Genomic DNA, 22,925 nt, shown 5'->3' on the forward strand with positions numbered 1-22,925 from the left:
GTTAAACCATGTTAGCCACCTACATATATAAGAAAAAACAATTTCATCCATTTTATTTTAATTTATTAAGGGGCTACATAATTAAAATTTTCAAAAATTAAAAAAGAATGTTACAATTTTATACACATGCAGGGTATTATAATTTTAGATAGAAGCTAAAGGAGTCATTTCCGACTCTATAAATCATATATATTCTTGATCAGCATCAACAGCCGAGTCGATCTAGCCATCTCCGGCCAAAATCTATTTTTTTCCAAATTTTCAAATTTTTTACATCATTAAAATTGGCAAAAATGTTAATTTTTTTACATTTTTATTTGAGTATGCAGATTTATTACTCTAATAAAAACTAGCATAGGGCTGCTTTCCGAATTAAAATTAATGCATTTTTGGCTAAGCTATGAGTTTTTTTAAACTATAATTTGTTAAACAAATTGTCATATAAAAATCTAAATAATATCGAATATTTAAAGCTCGATTTCCGGAATCGATCTTATAATTATATTGCTAAGCTTTCTTTTTAGCTGGAACCATTTATGTTAAACTATTCTCCCTTAAGACACACATGGCGTATACTTAATTTTAGGGTTTTCACGTTAAGTATACGCCATGTATGCTAGATATCCTTTAAATTAAAGATTATTTTTATGCCGTTTGCAGGGTATTATATTTTAATCGGAAGCTTGCAACGCAGTGAAGGAATCGTTTTCGAGCCTATAAATTATATATATTATTGATCAGCATCAACAGGAAAATCTTTCTAGGCATGAAGGAAAAAAGTACATTTATGCCAATTTTTTCAAAATTTTATAAGGGGTTACATCGTTACATTTTAAATTAAGTATGCAGATTTATAAGCCTAACAAAAACTGCTTTCCGAATTAAAATTATTGCTTGTTTGGCTTAGTTTACAATTTATTTATTTATAATAGGGAACCTTAAACAAAATTACTTAAAACATCAAGTTGAGCTTGAAATTTTAATTAGAAATACAAATATTCTCAGAATGAAGTGACAGATGTACATTACTAGTAGCAATTTATTATTTAAAATGAATGGGTTATTTTGTGTATACATTTCGAAACCAGAAGAGTCATTAATCATGTAAAATATTAGTTCATAATATATAATATATATATATTGTTGGGGGTAAATACACTGTTGTTTAGCCTATATATATGTGTGTATTTGTCTAGCCTAGGTTTATGTATTCATTATTTAAGAATATATAATTTTTTGGGGGTAATAAATAGAATTTGTCAAAATGAGGGTAATAATTCAACCGAAACTATTTATGGGATTGCTTAATATCTCCCTTCCAGTGCATTTATAATTAACTTTTTGCCACAGATATTTTGCATTTCAATTTGAGTTCGCCAGCATTTGAGAGCAACTGATATGGGAGATCTCTCTGTGCTTTGATCTGCCATTAATGCACTGAGAGAAATCTGCAGGTATTTGTATTTTCAGTTATTTATTTTTATTTCTTAATATCTAATGAGAGTATTTTGTTTGTATTATGAATACATAAATAAAACTAATACAGCTTTAAAGGCATTTTGAATTCGAATTCAAAATACACATTTAATACATCAGAAAAGTTACATTGAAGGTTTTAATTATTGTTTTTAAATTAGGAATATTTGGTATTGCGAAATTAAATAATGAACTCAAACCTTATGGGATTATAGTTTTATTATGACGTTGCCTGCTGTTATTTTTGCACATGATTCGCGATTCTCGATTGATAAGGCATAAATTGGCAGCTTCCACTCTCGCTCGCACGCTACGCAACGCACTTCACTACGTAACGCTACGTAACGCTACGTAACGCCGTTCGAGAGTAAAAGTATCTCTCGAAAGTATCTCAATCTGTGCATCTGTATCTGTATCTGTGCCTGTATCTGCTGCTCACCTGCGAGAGCGGGAAGCTCTTCTGCCGGTTGATTTGATCCAAAGGTGCTGCCAGGCCCCCCAGACACCATGTGCAATGTGCCAAGTAAATCGGATGTCCAGACGCCGCAGCGAAATACAAATAATAAAAAATAATAAATAATAATTAGAAGAATCACAACCAAAAGCTGCACCAGAGAGCAGCTTGGCAGACCGCAAAGAGCAGAGCAGTCAGTGCGATTATAGACATCGGTGGCAAAGGTTGTTCTGAATATTTTTGCAGCGCGAAAAACACAACCGAACCGAACGTGCTTTTGCCTTCACATTAATCGCAAGTTGGTAGTAAAAATAAGTCCCAATTAAGGGCCAAGAGCGTGCGGCAAATTCCAATGAAAAAACATGGAGAAAATTAAATAAATAATTTCAATTGAATGGAAACTGGGCCGGCGATTAAGTGATATTCCCCCCCAAAAAGTGAACAAAGTGCCGGGCGATTAAATGAAACTTGATATAATTATATATACATATGTATATTTCCTTTGTAAGCCAAGCCAGTTGTTTGAATGGGAATGTCAAGTCGATATAGTTCCATTTACACTATGTGACTGCACAAATAAAGCTTAATTATTTCGCTTTAATGATATTCATTCAAGGTTTCGTTAAAATTGAATAAAAATAATTATAGATTACAATTTTAGACAGAAAGAAATCCGATGCCCCATATATTTTTAGTAAAGAAAAATTCGCTACACAAAATTTTATGATATTTTCAATACGATAGAGCTATATTTTTGTGAAAAGTTATATTGAACGCCTCCTTTCGATATACAAACTTTGCTAGAACTAAGTGTTAAAGTTTTCAATACTGGAATATGATATTCTTCATGATCTCTAGCTATGACCAAGCTCTCCCTTATAATACCCTTGCAGGGTATTATAATTTCAGTAAGAAGCTTATAAAGCTGTGAAGGAGTTATTTCCGACCCAATAAACCATATATATTCTTGATCAGGATGAAAAGGCGAAACTTTCTAGGCATGTTTAAACGAAAATAAATTTTTGTCAATTTTTTCTAAATTTTATAAGGGGTTACATCGTTAAAATTGTCAAAATTTGATCAAAAATTGAATTTATAAAATTGTATAAACCCAGTATGCAAATTTATTAGCCGTAGAAAAACTAGCTTAGAAAAGCTTACCGAATTGAAATTAATACATTTTTGGCTTAGTTATGATATTGGAAAACTTTAACTTACCCTAAAAATTAGCATATAAAAATATCAATTTAATATTCCCTATTTTAGGTGTCAACATTTTGTAAAAGTCATAAATATTTTGATACAAACCTTAATCAACAAACAAAAAAAACATTGGGAAAATGTAATCTCCACAAAGTTAACTCCAGTTTTGTTTAATTTTATAACATTGTGAGAAAGAAAGTCTGTTTAAGTTCTGAGTAGAAAGGGTTGCACCTTTGCTTAATTTTTTGTTTTATTGAATCATTTTCGTTCTGGTCAATGCACTTTAGCTAAATAATCAGTTCTCGTGTAAATACCTGTGAATATATGTACATATTCAGAATATGAATTATGCCTTTCGCTTTATTTGTTTTGGTTGGCAAGTTTTCGGGCTTGTTTGCTTTCACGGAATTTATGGCACTCTCTGGTTTATTTTGGTGTGGAACTAAACATGTAATTCTTTGAAGTATTTAGTAAAAACTGTGAAATATATTTAATGTTTGTGCGAAGCGTTGTGCCGATCAGTGTATGCAGTTTTTAGCAGTCGAATCAAATGATCGTTTTTGCTTTATAAGCAAATTAATTGCGCTAAAAGTGGGGATATGCGGAGCGACTCATTGCTCGAATTAATTGTATTGTTATTTTTCGCACTCGACTCTGCTTGAATTCTGTTGTGACGCTTTGGATATATCCCATTTTTCAGAAAGAGAGTAAACAAAGATATGTTTATCGTGTGCGGACGGTTAAAAATACACCTGCTCGTTTAGAAAGGCCCATTTGCAAATAGTCGGAACATGAAGTTCTGTTCGCCACTTGAATGATTGTTATATCTACTTTGTTTGTTCAGACAGTGAGTACCCACTGTAGATGCAAGTGAATATAAAAACACCTTAGCCCTGTAAAGTCATTAAAGCTATTAGAGAGCTATAAAGATTAAAGCGCCACATTTATCAGATTTTATTGTGAGTTGTGAATGAATTGTCATTCCTCTCTAGGCTAAAGATGCGATCGCACTGGTTCTTGTGCCTGCTGTTTGTGATTCTCTTGAGCCACCAGGGCCTGGCGAATCCCATCGCCAGAAATCCCAAGGTGGCCACCGAGTTCATCATCCTGCACAACAATGACATGCACGCGAGGTTCGAGCAGACGAGTGTCAACAGTGGCTCCTGCTCCCCGGAGGATGCGCACACGGACAAGTGCTATGGAGGATTCGCCCGAGTGGCCTACGAGTGAGTCAGGGGCACCCATGGATTATAATGGCAACCTAATTCGATAATCCTTCCCTCTCAGAGTTCGCAAATTCCGCAGGGAGGCCCAGGAGGGTGGTCTTCCTGTGTTCTATCTCAACGCAGGTGACACCTACACTGGCACAGCCTGGTTCACCATCTTCAAGGACAAGATAGCCAGCGCCTTCCTCAACAAACTGCAACCTGATGCCATAGTAAGGCTTATCTTTTAAGCTTAATGAATGTAGATAATCAAGATCATCCTCCTGAATTACAGTCCCTTGGAAACCATGAGTTTGATGAGCGAGTCGAGGGACTGATACCATTTCTCAACGAAGTCAACTTCCCAGTGCTGGCCTGTAACCTGGACCTGACCAAGGTTCCCCAACTGAAGGCCACCAAGCACCTGGCGCACTCAACCATCCTGGAAACGAATGGCACGAAGATAGGTGTCATTGGCTACCTGACGCCGGACACCAAGAAGCTTACTCTCAACATGGACGTGGAGTTCAGAGAGGAAGTGGAGTCCATCAAGTGAGTTGCAGGTCATCTGAGGATCTTGTTTATTGACTTGTGTATTTTTCAGTGCCGAGGCCAAGTTACTTAAGGCTCAAGGCATCAAGATCATCATAGCACTGGGTCACTCTGGCTACCAAAAGGACCAGGAGATAGCAAGGGAATGTCCCGATGTGGACATCGTAATCGGTGGCCACACAAACACCTTCCTCTACAACGGAGCTCAACCTGATGCGGAGCACATCGACGGTCCCTATCCCACGATTGTTAAGCAGAAGAGCGGCAAGGAGGTGCCTGTGGTGCAGGCCTATGCCTACACCAAATACCTGGGACGACTTCATGTCCAGTTTGATGCAGCTGGCAACCTCATCGAATTCGATGGTGCTCCCATCCTGCTGAATGCTTCGGTGGCTCAGGAGCCGGATCTCCTCGAGCTGTTGGAGGTCTACCGACCGAATGTGACCCGTCTGGAGAAGTCAGTGGTGGGACACACAAAGGTTCACTTGGAGGGCAGTAAGCAGGTGTGCCGGGCCAAAGAGTGCAATCTTGGGAATCTTCTGGCCGATGCAATGGTCTTCAGCCGGATGATGGAGGATCAGGGCGGAGATTTCTGGACAGATGCTGCTATTTCCCTAATACAGGGCGGGGGTAAGCTTGAATCTCTGAAATACGTAATATTTATAGTTATAATTCTTAATCGGTCATCTAGGCATTCGCAGCTCCATTGAGAAGCGATCCGATGGCTCCGTCACCGACAGCGATCTTCTCTCCGTGCTGCCTTGGGGCAATGATCTCTTCATGGCCACCATGACGGGTAGCTCTATCCGAAGAGCTCTGGAGCATGGAGCCTCCCTGAGAGGCACGGACTCAGACGGAGGCTTCCTGCAGGTCTCCGGTCTCCATGTTGTGTTCAATGACGCCAATCCGGAGGGTCAGCGCGTCGTGTCCGTCCAGGTGCGGTGTGCCTCCTGTCAAGTCCCCACGTACAGCCCTCTAAATGATACGGCTGCGTACAATGTGATCGTGGGAGAGTTCCTGCTGGACGATGGAGATGGTCACAAGATCAGGGATGGGATCCACACGCCACAGCGCCTGCAGAGGAACGACAAGGAGGCGGTTTCCTTCTACCTAGAGCATCGGGACTATGTAAATCCGGGCATAGAGGGTCGCATCGTCTTCGTAGGATCATCAGCCGCTGGACTTATAAGCTCCGCCGCCCTACTCCTCATCTCTTCTCTGCTAATGCGAGTGCTTAGCTAGAGAAGTTTCTATTTTATTTTACATAAAATTAATGATTGCAAAGAATAATTAAAGCGAAAGGTAGTTCTAGTTTCTGAGTCATACCTAAATTTGTAAAAACTTTTAGCAATTGAGCTACTCTAAATCCAATCAAATATATTAACATACAAAGTCCGAAATAGTTTCAGCTCGGGTTTCCTTACGGTGTCCGGCATCCATTAATATTTTCTAGACATTTTGGTTTTGTAAATGATTAATTTTCCATTATTATCAGATACCCCTTGGCATATTTTCCGGCCTTTCCAAAAGTGAACTCCGCAATCCCGAAAGTAGGCTGTACTTCAGGGTTTTCCCAACCGAGTTTTCTTTTGCTTTGCCTTCAGTAGATTTTGGATAAAGTATTCAAGTAAAAATGATTCAACTTCCTCTGCAGGCGACATGGATTGCGGTCCTGCTGCTAATCCTGTCCACTTCAGATCACATAGATGGCTTCAAGTTTATCCTGCTGCACACCAACGATATGCAGGCGAGGTACGATCAGGTTTCCGCTAAAGGAGGTAAATGTAAGTTGATTGACGAAAAACTGGGTCACTGCTACGGAGGATTTGGACGGCTGGCCACGGCGTGAGTGTAGTATCCTTGTGGAGATGGAGAGATAGATCCATCTTCCGCCTTGGTTCCAGGTTGGATAAATACAGAAAGGAGGAAAGCGATCCAGTGCTTTACCTGAATGGCGGCGATACATTCCATGGAACCCCCTGGTACGCGGTCTATCAGGGCAAGATGGTGGCCCGAATGCTGAATATGCTGGCTCCCGATGCCATGGTAAGGGAAAAGTTAACATAAATAAACTTGATTACATAGGGGAACCCCTGAAGACCCTAGGAGTCCATGAGTTCGACGATGGGACCGATGTTCTAGCGGAATTCATAAGCCTGATTAACTTTCCCATGGTCAGCTGTAACTTGAAATTGATCGACGAGCCCAAGTTGGAGGCTAGTGAAAACCTGAGAAACTTCACGATCATCAAGAAGGGCGGTCGAAGTATTGGCATTGTGGGTTACATCCATGCGGAAACCAAGCAGCGCACGCAGCCCAATCACATTGAATTTGTAAATGAGATTCCAGAGATTAAGTACTATAACTTAAAGATATTATTTTTGAAGAGCTTAATCCTGCCCCTCTAAACCCTCAGCAAGTATGCCATGAAGCTGAGGGAGCTCGGCGTCAACATTATTATTGCCCTGGGGCATGCGGGCTATAAGAAGGATATAGAAATAGCCAAAATGTGTCCTGAAGTGGATGTCGTGGTCGGGGGCCAGTCGCACACGTTACTGTATACGGGTCGTGCTCCGGGCAAGGACATACCCGAAGGTCCTTATCCCACAATAGTAGTCAAGCCGGATGGCAGGAAGGTGCCGGTGGTGCAGGCCTATGCCTATACCAAGTATCTGGGCAGGATGTCTCTGGAAGTGGGATATTTATCAAATTTATCAAATATGGTAGCATCCTTTTAATGCTTATTCTCTCTTTTCAGTTCGATAGAGCTGGCAACCTACTGAATTTCAAGGGTCAACCCATCCTGTTGGACAACAGCTTTGAGCCCAAGAGCGATATCGAGGCGTTTCTGGACAGTTATCGCCAGGTCATCGATGACATGGAGCGCCATGTGGTGGGCACCACCTCGGTGTTTCTGAATGGAGATCGTAAGAGCTGCGGTTTTGGGGAGTGCAACTTTGGTAACATGATTGCGGATAGCTTCGTCTATGCTGGAGTACAGGAAACTCTGCAGGATCGGGGCTCTTGGACAGATGCTCCCATAGGTATCATCAATGCGGGCGGTAGGTTTAAGCAATCCTTGTAGAGATCTTTGAGTTTCTCCTGATTCCTTTTTGTAGCCATCAGGGCATCCATTGACCCAGGGGTCATCACGGAGGGGGATGTGATCACTGTAATGCCCTTTAGCAACGGCATATTTCACACCCGGATCAGTGGCCTCCAGTTGATGAATGCCCTGGAACATTCCGCCTATTTGCGGACCAAGAACCAGAACAATGGCTTCCTTCAGGTGTCCGGGCTGCGAATAAAGTTCAACTATAGCCGACCCATGGGCCAGCGCATCACCGAGTTCAAGGCTCTGTGCTCCGACTGCCAGATTCCGCATTATGAGAGGGTCAAAACGGATGAGTACTACGGCGTGGTGATCCCCTCCTTTCTGCTGAATGGCGGCGAAGGCTATAACTTTGTCGATAAGCATAATCCGGAGGTTCGTAACATGTCCCTGCTGGACCGGATGGCCTTTATTCGGTACCTACAGGAGCACAAGATCGTCTATCCGGAGCGGCAGGAGCGCATGGCGGAGCAGGAGAGGTACCTAAGGTCCAATGGCTCCACTACCTCAATACCGCTGCTCTACCCCGTTGCCTTCCTTTTGCTTCTTCACTGTTTTTTATTTGTTAAGTAAATGTTGTGTCTGATAAATGGTAAATGATCGTTGAAAGGAAAAAAGAGCGAGAAAGATCTGTTGCTCCATGGGGCATCATTATCATTAGCATTTCTGCCTTCTGGTTTTTTGCCTATTGCGCCATAGCTTCGAATAGAGATCAGCGATTAAGAGGCCGCTGATCAGTGACCTTTGGGCAGTAAACAAACCAAATCCAAGTTCTAAAGGTTTTACTATATAGTAGTGTTTAAAGAAACAGCATGCCATATACAAATTCGATTTAAATGCCTCCTTAAGGTTCCTTTTAGTTTCGAGTCCCTTCTCCTGACCATTCCCGGCAGCACTTCTTTGACTTTGACTGATCCTCAACTGGTGGTGCTTGGTCATAATATGAATATGGCCAGGTGTTGCTACCAGCATGAGTTCCACTCCAGACCTGGCCAACTCCGCCTCCTTCTCCACTCCGTAATTGACTGCCAAATGAACGCTACCAATCTGAATTTGTATCTGTATCTGTCTGCCTGGTCGCGTTCTCGTTCTCGTTCTCGTTCTCGGGTGTCCTCTGCTGGTGCTAAGCACTATTAAATTCCCCATGGTTAGGCTTTTCATGAGAAGTTCACGGCGCACCGACCCCGCCGACCTCTGCCCACATATAATAGTCATCAAGCTCGTGTTGGAGGCCCAAGCCCCCTGATCCTCCCCTGAATCTGGCATTGCATCTGGCCATGGCTCTGGGTCTGGACTGCCTTTGGCTCTAGCTTTGGCCCCAATGTCTGCTACTGGCGGCATGTTCCAGCTGCAGCTCCGGGCTGCTGCTGTCGTGAGAAGCACATACCCCTTGGACATGCACACACATATAGGCTGCCCTCACATCCCCATCTCCATCTCCATCACCATCACCATCACCATCCCCATCCACAACCACATCCGCATCCACGTCCATGGCATTCTTGATCGTAGGCGACACAAACACACTCTAGTGTCGGCATTTCGCCAGAGAAATGAATGCACAGCGGAAAATTCTTTGATTATAATTGGAAAATTGCATTTATTAAATGATATTTACAGAATTTTATTCTATCAGGTTCTAATTTATAATGATATTGTTGATGGCTGAATCTCAGCAATGGTTTTAGAAACATTCATCATCATTCTATGGGTTCCCTAAAATTCACAGTTACAGTATCTTTTGGCCAAGTCATGTGGTCTCTTTTAATGCCAAGTTTTCCCCGCACAAATGCAAATGATATTATTTTATTTCCGTGTGGAAAAGTCAGTGACTGGAGTGGGAAAAGAGGGTGGAGCAGCGGGAGATGGCATGTAATTATGTGGCCCGCTCTGGGTTCTAGGGTTCTGGAGTTCTGGGCTTTTCTGGACATCGGTCAAGTGCAGAATCGGGCACGGGCACTCTATTATAGAAGTCGGCAGCGCACCGTCCTCCATGCTCCATGCTCCAAGCTCCATGCCCCGGCACTCAGCTATCAGTCATTCGGTTAGTCATGGCTCAGAGAGGTGCTTGAACCCGGCGAGCGACCGCGACCGAGACCCATGCCCGTACCCACACCCACGCTATGGCCACCTGAACACCATCACTCCGCACCCGCATGGATAGGTATGTAGTAACCTGGTGGCAGTGGCATTTCAATTTCGCAAATGAGCCCCTTTGCCAACGTACCAACTTGGCTATAATCTTGGCCAGCGGCGATGTCTGCACATAAAAGTCTACTTCCGTCTTTCTTTCATTTCTATTTGATTCCCTTCATTAAGAATGCCTCTCGGTTTCCTGCTCACCTCGACTCCACCTTCTCCGTTTCCACCTCCTCCTCCAACTCCAAGTCCAAGTCCAACCGTTTAGGTCTAATGGCCGTATTAGCGACATGAGAAGATCTTTGGCCATTTGTCTGGGCATTACCAGCGATCGGGCCAAGAGTGTCTGTGTGTCTCTGTTCTATATCGAATTGAGATATTTCTGGTACTGGGATCGCTTTTTCGGGTATCCGCTGTGTGTTTGAAAGCAGATCATGCATGGGTCAATGAGTTGCGCGACTCACAAATTAGTAGAAATCATCCGAATCCCCTATGGAATTCCCCCTCTGGCTCTGGCTTGGCTCTGGCTCTGGGTCTGGGCTTCCTCCTCTCCTCCATTTTTGGGTGATTTTCGTGTTGATGCGGTTAGTTGGCATTGTGTTGGCCGGGAGATGTGGATGTTGTTGTTCTGGTCGTGATTCTGTTGCCCAGTTCGCCAGAAAACGTTGAATTGGCTTCACCTTTTGACATGGAATCTGAAATGACGTGGAAGAGCTCCTCTGAAAACCCCCACCCATCTCCTGCTGTCCCCAATACCATCGCCTCTTTTCTCCTCCCGGTTGATTGCCAGTTGGCCATCCCCATCCCGATCCCCATCCCCATCCCCATCCCGATCCGACGATCCCCATCCTCCGGCAAATGCTCATTTGGTTTCGTTTCTCGTTTCGTTTCAGCTCCATTGCTTTGTGATCGAAATTATTTACCGTTGATATGGTTATGGTCAAGGCGACCTGGGAGCTGGAGCTGGAACTTGGAGCTGGAGCTGGCAGCTTGGAGCATCAGTTAGAAGAAGTCCGAGCCAGAGTCGAAGCAGGCCAATTGCCATTCTTTGGAGGCGGGAGGAGGATCATTGGGTTACCTCGATTTTTTTTTTTGGGGCTACGCGGATAATGATTTGGGAAAGCGCCAAAGAGATCGGTCTAGTTGTTGCAAATTGCTGAGATTTTGCGACTGACTTTTGACTTTTTATATGGTTTTCTATAATTCCATAACATTTTAAGTGTGCATTTGTCAGAGTCTATAAAAATATCTATGAAAATATTAAAATATATATTTAATAAGATTATTAATATATTTTTATGCCCTGTAATTGTAATTTCAGTCAGAACACGCAAAAAATGTGAAGGAGTCGTTTCCGATCATATAAACCATATATATTCTTGATCAGTATCAACAGGCGGGTCTTTCTGGGCATTTAGGAAAGAAAACAAATATTGGTCAATTTTTTTCAATTGATCAAAGTCAGTGATGAGGCCTATTACATATATCTATTAAATTTAATCAAATGTTTAACTGGAACTAGAAATATTTCTCTTCTCTTGTAAGAAAACCTTATGACAAAGTCGTCAAACTGAATTCAATTTTGCAGCAGAACTAGGCCCAAAAGATCTCATCAAATATTTATACTACCTTGGTCCTGTCCCCTGTTCCCTTGGCCTATATACCCCAAGAACATCGGAAACGAAATCCCAGCTAGGGGACGACAACATTTATTGAAAAACCTTGCATATTTTAATAAGTTTATTATTTATGCACATGACTCATGGCAGTCGGAGGGGGGAGGGGAGATGGAAATCGGACATGAATTTATGCATGAACGGTTCGGATGAGACTGGGGATCGACGCGGATGGTCTAGGATCGGGTCGGATGGGATCGCTCCTGATCGGCTTGCTGGTCATGTTCCTGCTATTTTGTGGGCTTGGCCAGCACGACGGCTGCCATGTGTGTGTGACCCGCGATGCAAATGCCGATGACCTTCGTGCTGCCAAGGACACAGGCATGCGCATCTTCTAATTAGAAGTCAGGCAAGTGGAAATGCGCAATGTCCGCCTCAAAAGAATATCTGAGTGTCATTTCTCAGGCGGAGAACCCGCTTCACATTAATCCTTTGATCCCAAGCGGAAAATGTGTGTATTAGTTCGCATCTCTCGCTCTATCCTTGTGGCCAGATGCCATGTCCATGTCGTCATCATCAGCATCATCGCTAAACTTGACGCTAAAATGGATGTGGATACCCGGGAGCAACGCACACACACACATTGGGGTGGACCCGCCGACAGGTGAGCTCGCGAAGCCATTACTAAGCATGGGAAATAACAGCTATTGAAGGTCCACCCTAAAGCACAGCAAAGCGAACGAACGAAGAGGATGGAGCAGAGCAGAGGAGAGATGAACCACAGCAAAGCAAAGGAAGAAGAGCCGCGCCAAAGTCCGTTGGCAAAGCCAAAGTCGAGGATTTCTACCAAAAGGCGAATTAAATTCCTCAATCTGGTGCCGAGTTTATTTTTAGACCAAAAACAACAAGCGGCAGGAACAAGAACAGCAACTAGCAATGAAATGGGTCCAGGAGGTGGAGAAGGAAGCCAGGGAAGGGGATGGGAAGGGGGCGGACGAGTAGGGGGAGGCGACTAGAAGAAGCAGAAGACGACGCCTGGAAAGCACAAGGAGAAATATCTGATTCCCATCGAATTGAGCGATCATTAACCAATCTATCTTATCAGACGATATTAGGGCCAGTTAATATGCCGATATAATTTGGTAATGTTTCCTATGTAAACTTCATTTTGATGTAATACATTACCCCATAAAGCAAACTTAAAAACCAAATATTTATCTCTGTGCATCCACTCGCACACAAATACAAATGGTGAGGATCAGAAGATCAGGCTAAGACGAAGCAGGCAGCATCGGCGGCCGCGTGTATAGATGGATGAATGCTGTTAAGGCGAAGGCCATCCAATACTCCCTCCACCCCTCCGCTGGAAATCCAGATTGCCAGGAGTTTGCGGTGGTCACATTAAGCTCCTTCACTGTCCGTCGCGGTCACAGCGTCGGGTCCACCCGGCGGCAGTTTTACCAACAAAAAGCCACTAAAACTCAACGAAGGGCCCAAATGTCCGTTGGTGCGTTGTACTTGCGATAGAAGCTTCGATTGCCATGCGCACGCACAGGTTTCCAGGTTTCCAGGTGCATCAGGGCATCCTCCAATCCTCCGATCCTCCGTTCCATCGATTCCCCCCCATCCGAACTGGGAAATTGCGGCCCATTCATTTCCCATGACTGTTAATCACTTGGCCATTATTATGTTTAGCCCAACGCGTACATAATTATAGCCTGCAACTGCCGATCGGCGATGTGTCCAATGGGATTAACTATTGGCCAGGCTAGAATTAAGCCGGAATCAAATGGGAGTGATAAAGGCCGAGAGGGCGTGCTGCCGTGAAGTCGTTGAGGCAGAGATAATACACATCGTATCCCTACGCAGGGTGCAATTTATGCACAGTTAAGGAATACCTAATAACTTATAATATATTTAATAAATTAAAGCTAAGAATTAAATACATATTTAAGAAACTACGATCGGCCCAATTCGTTTTGGAGAACTTCTCGCTGTGTAGCGGCCCCTGTTCCGTTGTAACCCTTCTAATTGGAGGCTAATTTCCGCTTAGCCACTTAAAGCGTTCGGTTATTAATAATCATTAAACCAATATTTATCCTTCACCAGGTTCTAAGGTTAATTAGAAAGCTCCAGAGCCAGAAGCCCGTAAGCAGAGAAGCCGCGAAGAGCTGCCTTTAATTACACATGCACACATTTATCATATTCTTTTCTCTTCTTATCTTTCCTTTTATTTTTAAGGCCGAAAAAAGTCGTGTTTTGCGGCTGGCACCCGCAGAAGAGCCGAGAAATATTGTCAAAATGCAAAGCAGAAGATCATTATTATTATTACACTTCACGCTTCCAGCAAAAGTGAGTAAAAGACACGGCCTATGGAACCGCAGAAAGCGGCGATTTCCACGGCGACTCAGCGTCGCGATAGCGCACCAAATTAATGGAAATGGAACCACATTGCCCATTGGAAGGGGTACGGGCCCTGGCTTTGGCCCTGGAACCACCAGCAGCGGGCAGCGGGCAGCGGGCAGCGGGCAGCGGGGGGACAAACGTGCAGCGAGCCCTACAGGTAAGACGGCGGGTGAGAAAGAGTGGAACCCTGCAGGGGAGGGGGAGGGGGAAGAACCACCAGAAAGAACCCAAACTCAAAACCAAAGCGTCGTTGTGGGAGAAAGAACAAAACTAACAATGGACTGCGATGACTCCGCCGACGCTGGCTGCGATGCCGACGCGGGCAGCGATGTCGACAGCGGCTCCGACTCCCATTGGAATGAAGACGGGCGACGTGCAGTGGGATTTAAAGGTGTGCGTGAGCACAGGTAAAAATGAGGAGAGCATCAAAGTAAAATACAAATAAATAATATGGGAAATTTTAAATTAATTTAAATAAAGCATTTGAAATTATTGATACTGCAGTATGCATTTCAGATAATTATAATTTAAACCCTAAACCCTTTCAATTTCTCTCAGTGTATCAATATTTCGGTTTGAGCCCGGCTTTTGTGTGGAGGAACCTCTGCTTTGTTGCGCTCTTTGTCTAGCACTGACTTCGGCTCAGGAAGAATCCAGACACACGCACACACACTGAGCCAGCGAGGCCAATTTCCAATCACATCCATGAAATAAGCAAATAGTTGGTATCTTTCGGTTGGTTCTTCTTTCTCTTCCACGATTCCACACGGTTTCCCACACTCTCCTACCCGCACTTCCATCCGGCAATTTCCTTCTTAAGCTAACTGCTTTCGGCACCACCCGACACTTAGCAACGCTAACTTGGCCAGAACAGAAGCTCAGCGGATCTAACATTTCCAATTACTCGTACTCGTACTTCAGCCCCAGCTCCAAGTCCAGCTCCAAGGATTAACCCAAGTCGCGCTGCCTCTGCCTCTGCCTCTGTGCCTGTATCCCAGTGTTCGATTGTGCTGTGTGTGCTTGTGTGTGTGTGCGTCTGGAAGAGGAAACTGGAACTGGGAACTGGAATCGCTGGAGTTCTGGAAGCAGCGAGTCGGTTTGTTCATCGTCGGTCTCTTCTTCGGTCCGCAGTTCTTGGACACTCGCGATCAGTCGACGACGACGGCTTGCAGTGAACGCGACGTGTAGTGCTTAGCTCTCCCAACTCTTTTCGAGCCATCTTTGAGCCGCGTCCTAAAGCCAGAGAACCCGATTCGTATTCCCCGATCGTAGCCAGCGGCAATCAGATAGTGCTCCGCGCCCCCAACTCCAATCCAAGCCGAAGAAAGATGGCCAAAATCGTACTCTTCTGCCTGCTGAGCCTCTTGGCATGCGCTGCAGGTTAGTAGTCACAGAATTTTGATTGATGGGTCTTTGTGGGATTCGCGTTTCCTACAGTGTCTAAAATGTAACTAAGGATATATGGGTGATCCTGTAATATTTTAAATAGATATTATAATACAAAGTCATAGTGAAAGAAGCTTATATTAAAGATGTTAAGAACCTATACACATTATCTTCAGGATATTCAAGTTTTATGCTTGAAGCGCAGTGAAGAAGTCATTTCCGATCCTTTAAATCATATATATTATTGATCAGGATCAATAGCAGAATCTATATAGCATTGTTTCAGAGAAAAAATTTGGTTTTGCCATTTTTCAAAATTTTATCAGGGGTTAGTTACATTGTTAAAATTTTCAAAAATGTATACAAATTTTAAGTTTTAAACTGAGTATGCAGATTTGTTAACCTATTAAAAACTAACATCGGAAAGCTTTCCGAATTGAAATTAATGCATTTTTGGCTTAGTTATGATATTTGAAAAAAAGTGATTTCACAAAAAAAATGGTCGTATAAAAATATTGATCTAAAGCCCTTATAATGAACATTTTTTAGCTCTCCTTGATAAAGGAGCCATTTCCGACCCTATAAATCATATATATTCTTGATCACAATCAAATTCCGAGTCGATCTAGCCGTGTTTGGAGGAAAATTTTTTTGTTTAATTTTTTGAAAATTTTTATAAGGGGTTACATCATTAAAATTGTCAAAAATTGTCAAAAATTCTAATTTTTTAAAATTCAAAATTGAGTATGCAGATTTATTAACGAAATAAAAACAAGCATGGGAACGCTTTCCGAATTAAAATTAATGGACTTTTGGCTTAATTATGGCCGATTTAAATTTGAAGTTTCAAAGCCAATTGTAGGGGTATAAAAACTCCTTTGTTTTTATTTCTTACTCCTATAAAAAAGGCTTACTTAATTCATTTAATTAAATGATAAGTCTTATAGAATCTTTAATCTTAAGCCATTGAATTGAATTTAAGCTTTAAAAACTATGTGGTTTCAACTAACGTAATTAAACGTCTTTTCCTGGAATGGATTAATTAGTTTTCAGCGTACTGTACTCTGTAAAATGTCTTGCTAATTGGCGGCTTACCTCTGCGCCAGCAAATGATAATTCAATCTCCGGGAATAACCCATAATTATTCCTACTTTTTTCCATTTAACAAGTAAACAAAAGACGTTCCTTCCAAGGAACTGCAAATAAGGAAGCCTAAGTCAAGCCTAGGGGGGAAAATCTGAAATCACAAAAAACAGAAAGACTGGAAAATATTCAAGTCCGAGGAGAAGACAAGGCATTCCCATCATTATATCCGAATCAGAGTCGCAGTCATTAAGTCAGCTCGGTGTTTTTGCATCGATTCGATTTATCCTCATTCCCCGGTCTTTAGTCTCCAGTCTCTGGCAGTCTTCTGTCTTTGCTGAGAGCTCTCCACTCATCGATTACCCCACGGCTGAATTGCACTCGTTCTGGGTTCCTGGTCTGGCTTTTTATCAATTCCCCTCTGCTTATCCCAAGTCGCCATCTCCATTATAATGATTTGCCTGCTAACTGGCCGGAGGGATGTTAGGTGCCAACAAATAACTAGAGTTAGCCCCATCACATCCTCCGGCAATGGCGTCCGCATCTACGGCCACATCCCCACCATTTCGATCTCGATCCCCATCAGAGATCAGAGTCCCGGCAAACACTAGAATTGACTTTGACTGCATCATTAGAGACGTGCTAGATTCGCGATCTATCGCTGGCCGGGCGTAATTACCTTGGCAAATTACGGTGCCCGACAGCTGCAGGCAGGGAGGCTTGGGTTCTGGCTCGATTCTGTTGCCCAATTACTGCCTACCCTAGCCCAGATCCCGGATCCCAAACCCAAACCCGAACCCGATCTCGAGATCCCGATTCCGATCCCAATCCCAATCCCGCAGTTGGATTCACGTTTAGAGTCGGTGTCAAATTAACTGCAATTGGACCGAGGCTCGTTATCTCCTCTCCCGGCTAGATACTACTTACTCGCTTTTATTTAGTTCCATTTCGTAGCGAAGGAGATTGCCATCAAGATCTGGATTCATTTGGGCGGAAATTAATGCTCGAATTGAATTTGATCCCTCGCTGAGATTGGCCCAGAGCTTCGAGCTTAAATTGCCCCATTAAAATGAAATTTAAGAATTTCCCTGGGTAGCTTCTGGGCCGGGTTGGGATCATTAGTCTTATTAGCCATCCCCTTGCCGATGGAAATCACAATCTTAATCCGCTTGGACGCGTAATAAATTCACTTCAAAAGTGCCAAGATCTCTTTTCAGAATCTGTTGATTCATAAATCTTCGCACCGAGGCAGACTTTGAGTTTGGCTTCGTGTGTGTCTTGCATTTAAATCGCCGGAAATAATTTCATATACGAGCACACACACACGGCAGGCAGGTACACACATATTATATATCTCCTCAAACATTCGTGTCTAGGCTGGGGCCTATGTATATCCCATATTCCGTAGCCAATATCCATCCACGACAAGTGCCATAAATGGCCAAGTGCCCTGTCCGGATGAGGAGGGTTCTGTTGCGTCAGTGTGGAAGACAAAGTACTCATATTGCCCCGCTGTTTGTGTTTATCTTTTGAGCCGCTTTGTAAGGGCCAACACACACACACACACACACTCTTTTGTATATACACTATTAAGTCTACTAGAGGAATCTTAGCCAAGAGATCTCTACCTGTTACCCTCAGTCACAGGCACTGTCATCTTGCATTGTTCCCGGGCCAGGCAGCCTCGCATTCCTCTCCTCACCTCACTACACTTTACCTCTCCGGGTCGGCGATTACATAAGATTCGGCGGATGGATGGGTCGCCGTCTCCATTTCGGCTGACCAGCGGCTAATTAATGTCATCAGCACCTTGATTCCCCATTTCGGGGCTTGGGTAATTAGCCCCTAGGGGTCAGGGACCGCATAAATGCTCCTGGTCATCATCATCATCCTCATCATTGTGAATCACTCTTGTCCCCCCCGATTCGGGGTCCAAAGTTTTGTTCTTCTTCTGTCCGGTTTTATGGAGCGTTTGTCCAGCAATTCATTACTTGGCTACTTTTTTGGTAATCCCATTTAATGATGTTTGTCTTTGGGTCGTCTCTTTGGATTACGCATGCCAAGTCCGAAGCTGAAACCGTTACCATTTTCGCTGTTTCGGTTACGCATTGCGATTCCAATTGCGTTCGAAATTCGTAGATATCATATACATAGAATTAGTAGGTTCATTCACCTATTGTGAGCTCGGAACACCTTCAAGAAGACTCTTAACCACACTCATTCTCCGTGTCTGTTCTCCCTTTGCACAACAGGTCAACGCATCACGACAATCCATCTGGATGGAGTGCAGTACTTCATCAGCAGGATGAACCCCTATTCCCCGGAGCTTAACTACTTCCTGGCCTACCAATACTGCCGCTCCTTGGGCCTGCAGCTGGCCTCGTTCGAGACGAAGGAGAAGGCCGAATCGATGACCACGTATCTGAAGAACGCCGGTTACGGCAACTACGATTTCTGGACCTCCGGAAATCGCCTGGGCACGGGCATGTTCCTATGGATGAGCACCGGTCTGCCGTTCAATGCCACCTTCGACTTCTTCGAGAACTCGGCGGACGCCATCTCGGCCGGTCTGCTCGATCCCGTCGATCACAACAGCAACACCTCGCCCCAGCGCACGGCTCGCGACAGGTAAGTCCTTTGTCCGATGTCCTTGCCCACTCAGCCCATCTACATCGATGTCGTTCTTCTTCATTTCCGTTCCGAATCCAAATCTATAGCAGCAGTGGCGCCGAGAAGGGATGCGTGATCCTGAAGCAGCCCACGCTCAAGTGGATGCCCGAGGACTGCTCGGCCGTCAAGGACTTCATTTGCGAGCAGACCCGCTGCTACTACTACAACTATGGCAGCATCCCCGTCTCGTCGGCGCAGGGGTAAGGACTTAAGGACTTAAGGACTCCACATCGAACAGAATTTAAGAGCACTGACTGGAGAGAGAGAGAGGAGAGCTTAAGCAGGAGGACGATTAAGAATATTGATAATGCAATAAACAAATTATGCTATAATTAACGTTAATTAATTCGCTATACGAGCTGCTCTTCAAGTGGCAGACAGAACTTAAACAAATGTCCTTAATTAAGTAAAACGAACTAAATCTAAAACTAAAACTTAAACCTAAACTAAAACTAAGCCCAGAGCCCAGATCAAGAGATTACGCAAGGATAACGCGACCTATAACCCACGAGTTACTTTAGTTGACACACTCACTCAACACACAACACACAACACACACCTAACACAAACACACTCAGACACACAGGCAGAGTGCGAATCCGAGGGATTCGAGAACAGAATTTGCTAAAGAACGAACTAATAGGTGAGCTAAACCCCAAATCGTAACCAATCTACCATAACTACACACACATCTCTCTGCATCTAAAGACTAATGCGAAGCTAGCAGCTAACTTCTTACTAACGCCACTCCAAGTTCTATGATGAAACCATGATTTAAGATCCACAAAGACCCGACAAAAAGAAACACTTCTTTGTAGACGCCAATGTGATGGCCCAAGAGTACGCGAAGTTAATGCAATCTCCGAGGGCTAATAGAGGGGGAAAACCTCTCTGAATGTCCTTAGAGTTCGGCCTTTTGAGATTGCCTCAACTTCCGCTGGCCCCCATCATCATGTGAGCGCCAAAAATGTATTTTGTTTGGTGGTTTGGGGCTTAGCTTCCTTAGAATGTTGTCGCTCTCGTTGTCGCTGTCGTTGTTGTTGTTGATGTTGTCATGATGATTTGTGTTCAACTAACTAACTTTTAGGCTAAGCAACTTTTCGCACTAACCTGAAACTTTAAACCAGACCCGGATAGATCTTCTAAAACTCATCTCTACTCCATTTTCTATGTCTATTTACTTGGTTTAGACGTCCCATCACCTCGACCACTCCCCGACCGGCTGTCTCGCTGATGAACCTGCATGCCGCCGCCACCACCACGCCGCTGCCTCTGCTCATGTCCACCAGTGGCGTCATGTACTCCGCCGCCAAGGCCAAGTCCTCGCCAGCTGTGGGTCATCGCCTCCCCGTCGAGGACTTCCAGCAGCAGCCCATCACCTACAAGCTGAACCATGACCGCTCGCTGCCCGACACTGATGCCGCCGATGTGGATGTGGAGGATCAGGAGCAGGTCGATGTGGAGGCCGAGGAGCATGATGACCATGAGGTTGATGGCGAGGGCGATGAGGAGCACGAGGGCGACAACTTTGGCGAGCATGCCCGGGAGCTGGGCAATGACAGCGATGGCGACATCAAGGAGCATGTCTTCCCGCTCAGCGACAACGAGCTGCATCCCGAAATGCATGCCATCGAGGAGGTGCAGCAGCAGTTGCAGCAGCAGCACCAGCAGCAGGATCAGGATTCAGTAGCCCCTGCACCCGCATCCGAGGAGACCGACAGCTCCCAGCAGCACGATTCGGAGCCGGAGGGAGACAATGAGCATGAGCTGGAGACAGAGCCAGAGCCAGAGCCAGAGTCGGACAACGAGTCGCAAGTGAACGCCCATGCCAGCGAACCTGTGGCCCTGCCCAGTTCCACGGAGTCCCCGGCTGCCGCCATTGAGGAGCGCATCAAGCAGATTGCCCAGGACTTCCAGAAGATGGCCAGCTCCCAGGAGCTGCTGCAGCCCAAGGAGGAGCTGACACCGCAGTCCTCGCTGTCCCTTAACGACCTGATACGCACCCTGCGCCCCAACGAGCAGCAGATCATTCCGCAAATCGACTCGGACTACTCCAATGCCATGCGTGTCCTGGGCAAGCCACTGGCGGCCCACAACTAGGCTCTCCGGGAGGTTCACCACCCGGATTCAGCCCGCTAGCCTAAGTTGTGTGTGTACTGTTTGGTGTGGCAAGGGTAGGAGGGGGGATTCTCCGGGTTCCACTGAGAAACTGAGCATTTCCGCAAGCCGGCCGGACATGTCCGGAAATGACGCTTCTCTCTGAGGACCCAGAGATACCCCCCGCGAAGCCTGCATTATCGATCAGCAAGAAAGAGATTAAAGGAGCTAAGACATTAATCTATATATAACGATAAATATATATTGTATTGTATGCTTTAATTGTATGACAACCACCACAAAAAAAGGAAACTCTTGATTAATAAAAGTAATAAGTAAACAAGGTTAAAGGATTTTCTTAGATTAAAGATTCTAGCTCCAGCTTTTCAAAGATTTATAACCTGCTCTCCAGGAATTAATCTTATAACCGTAAACTCAACTTTAACTGAGCGGTTTACCAAGATTCTTTGATTTTCCTATGAATAAGATACCAGAAGATCCCATAAACCAGTCACTCGATTTATTTTTCGGCTTAAACGAAACGAAGATGAAAGCCAATAATCGTAAATTAACTGCTAAGGCTCTCAAACGAGAGAAGTATCCCAAAGTGTGTTTGGGGAATTTTATTGCACGAGAATAAAAATAAATAATTCCTCGGTGGGCTTACATCACGCGGCCTGCTGCCCATGTCCGTGTCTGCATCCAAATCTGCAAATCATCTTTCTTAATTTAAAGAGGATTCCGGCGACGCAGACGCATCACATCAAGTTTTATGTGTGTCGGAGACGAAGGTGGAGCTGAAAAGGCAGCGACTTCTTCTCCACGTACACATTAAACCAAGAAGATCCAAAAGGCGCCCCCGGCTAGAGTCTACTCCTACTCCTGCCCCCGCCTAACCCCTGCCCACCTGCTGCACCATCCTTGGTCTTCGTCTTCATCTTCATCTCGAGCTCCACCTTCGCGCAGGCGCAGACGCAGACGCAGACGCAGACGAGTGACTTCGTTTGAAGTTCTGTTGACTGATGTTGTTGCTGCTGCCGCGGCTCAAAGTGGTTAATGAAAGAAGCACACACGGCATATATACACACAATATATATGTACATAATATATATATATTTGTATGTGGTATGTGGTATGTGGCAGCAGATGCCAAGACAACCTTGAAATGTATCGCAGAGTCCAACGAACGAATATAAAAAGGCTGCGAAGCGGCCCTCCACTTTTTGTTTCTTTGCCGCTGAGCAGAATCTTTAAGCACCAAGAACCCCAAGGAAAACAGTAAGTAACTGCTAACTGGGAATGCCCCCATCCGGGACTCCGGCCGAACGTTTCCCTTTCTCTCTCTCTGGGCCCGATCTGAGGTTTATTTTTAAGCAAAGCGGAAGTACAGGAAGTACAGGCAAAAGGAGAAAGTTCGATTATATAAGGGAATCTTGTCGAGATGCAAGAATCATTGCAAGCCAAGCAGTTGCCTGGAAAAGCATCTTAAGTCCCCTCAGCCTATATCCTTTGAATTTCCCTTCAAA

At 44.4% G+C, this 22,925-nt stretch overlaps 3 protein-coding genes across 9 annotated transcripts; all 3 read left to right on the forward strand.

The window, feature by feature from the left end:
• Nucleotides 1-2,122: 2,122 nt before the first annotated feature.
• On the forward strand, nucleotides 2,123-6,290 carry NT5E-2 (Ecto-5'-nucleotidase 2). 4 transcript variants are annotated; one of them, XM_086837929.1, is made up of 7 exons: nucleotides 2,123-2,228; nucleotides 3,834-3,980; nucleotides 4,126-4,359; nucleotides 4,421-4,571; nucleotides 4,634-4,890; nucleotides 4,943-5,520; nucleotides 5,582-6,290. In XM_086837929.1, exons 3-7 carry the CDS (start codon nucleotides 4,133-4,135, stop codon nucleotides 6,130-6,132), a joined length of 1,764 nt encoding a protein of 587 aa, XP_086694055.1. In that variant the 5' UTR covers nucleotides 2,123-2,228; nucleotides 3,834-3,980; nucleotides 4,126-4,132; the 3' UTR covers nucleotides 6,133-6,290. The 4 variants fall into 4 exon arrangements, with proteins under 4 accessions (XP_086694055.1, XP_020803277.2, XP_086694056.1 ...); XM_086837930.1 differs by having other exon boundaries at nucleotides 2,127-2,232; XM_086837931.1 differs by having other exon boundaries at nucleotides 2,128-2,154.
• A 120-nt stretch (nucleotides 6,291-6,410) lies between these two features.
• LOC110180034 (protein 5NUC) lies at nucleotides 6,411-8,592 on the forward strand. Its single transcript, XM_020947642.2, has 6 exons — nucleotides 6,411-6,735; nucleotides 6,795-6,936; nucleotides 6,990-7,246; nucleotides 7,307-7,583; nucleotides 7,649-7,952; nucleotides 8,010-8,592. The coding sequence occupies exons 1-6, from the start codon at nucleotides 6,524-6,526 to the stop codon at nucleotides 8,573-8,575; spliced, it is 1,758 nt and encodes a 585-aa protein (XP_020803301.2). The 5' UTR covers nucleotides 6,411-6,523; the 3' UTR covers nucleotides 8,576-8,592.
• Nucleotides 8,593-15,024: 6,432 nt separating this feature from the next.
• nw (narrow) lies at nucleotides 15,025-21,739 on the forward strand. Of its 4 annotated transcripts, none has more exons than XM_020947623.2 (4): nucleotides 15,025-15,543; nucleotides 18,885-19,260; nucleotides 19,350-19,502; nucleotides 20,493-21,739. In XM_020947623.2, exons 1-4 carry the CDS (start codon nucleotides 15,492-15,494, stop codon nucleotides 21,400-21,402), a joined length of 1,491 nt encoding a protein of 496 aa, XP_020803282.2. In that variant the 5' UTR covers nucleotides 15,025-15,491; the 3' UTR covers nucleotides 21,403-21,739. The 4 variants fall into 4 exon arrangements, with proteins under 4 accessions (XP_020803282.2, XP_020803283.2, XP_086693814.1 ...); XM_020947624.2 differs by having other exon boundaries at nucleotides 19,353-19,502; XM_086837688.1 differs by lacking the exon at nucleotides 20,493-21,739 and having other exon boundaries at nucleotides 19,353-19,939.
• Nucleotides 21,740-22,925: the final 1,186 nt, after the last annotated feature.

The sequence above is a fragment of the Drosophila serrata genome, unplaced genomic scaffold (genome assembly GCF_035046125.1).
Source record: "Drosophila serrata isolate PLE 108 unplaced genomic scaffold, ASM3504612v1 contig_334, whole genome shotgun sequence".
NCBI lineage: Eukaryota > Metazoa > Arthropoda > Insecta > Diptera > Drosophilidae > Drosophila > Drosophila serrata.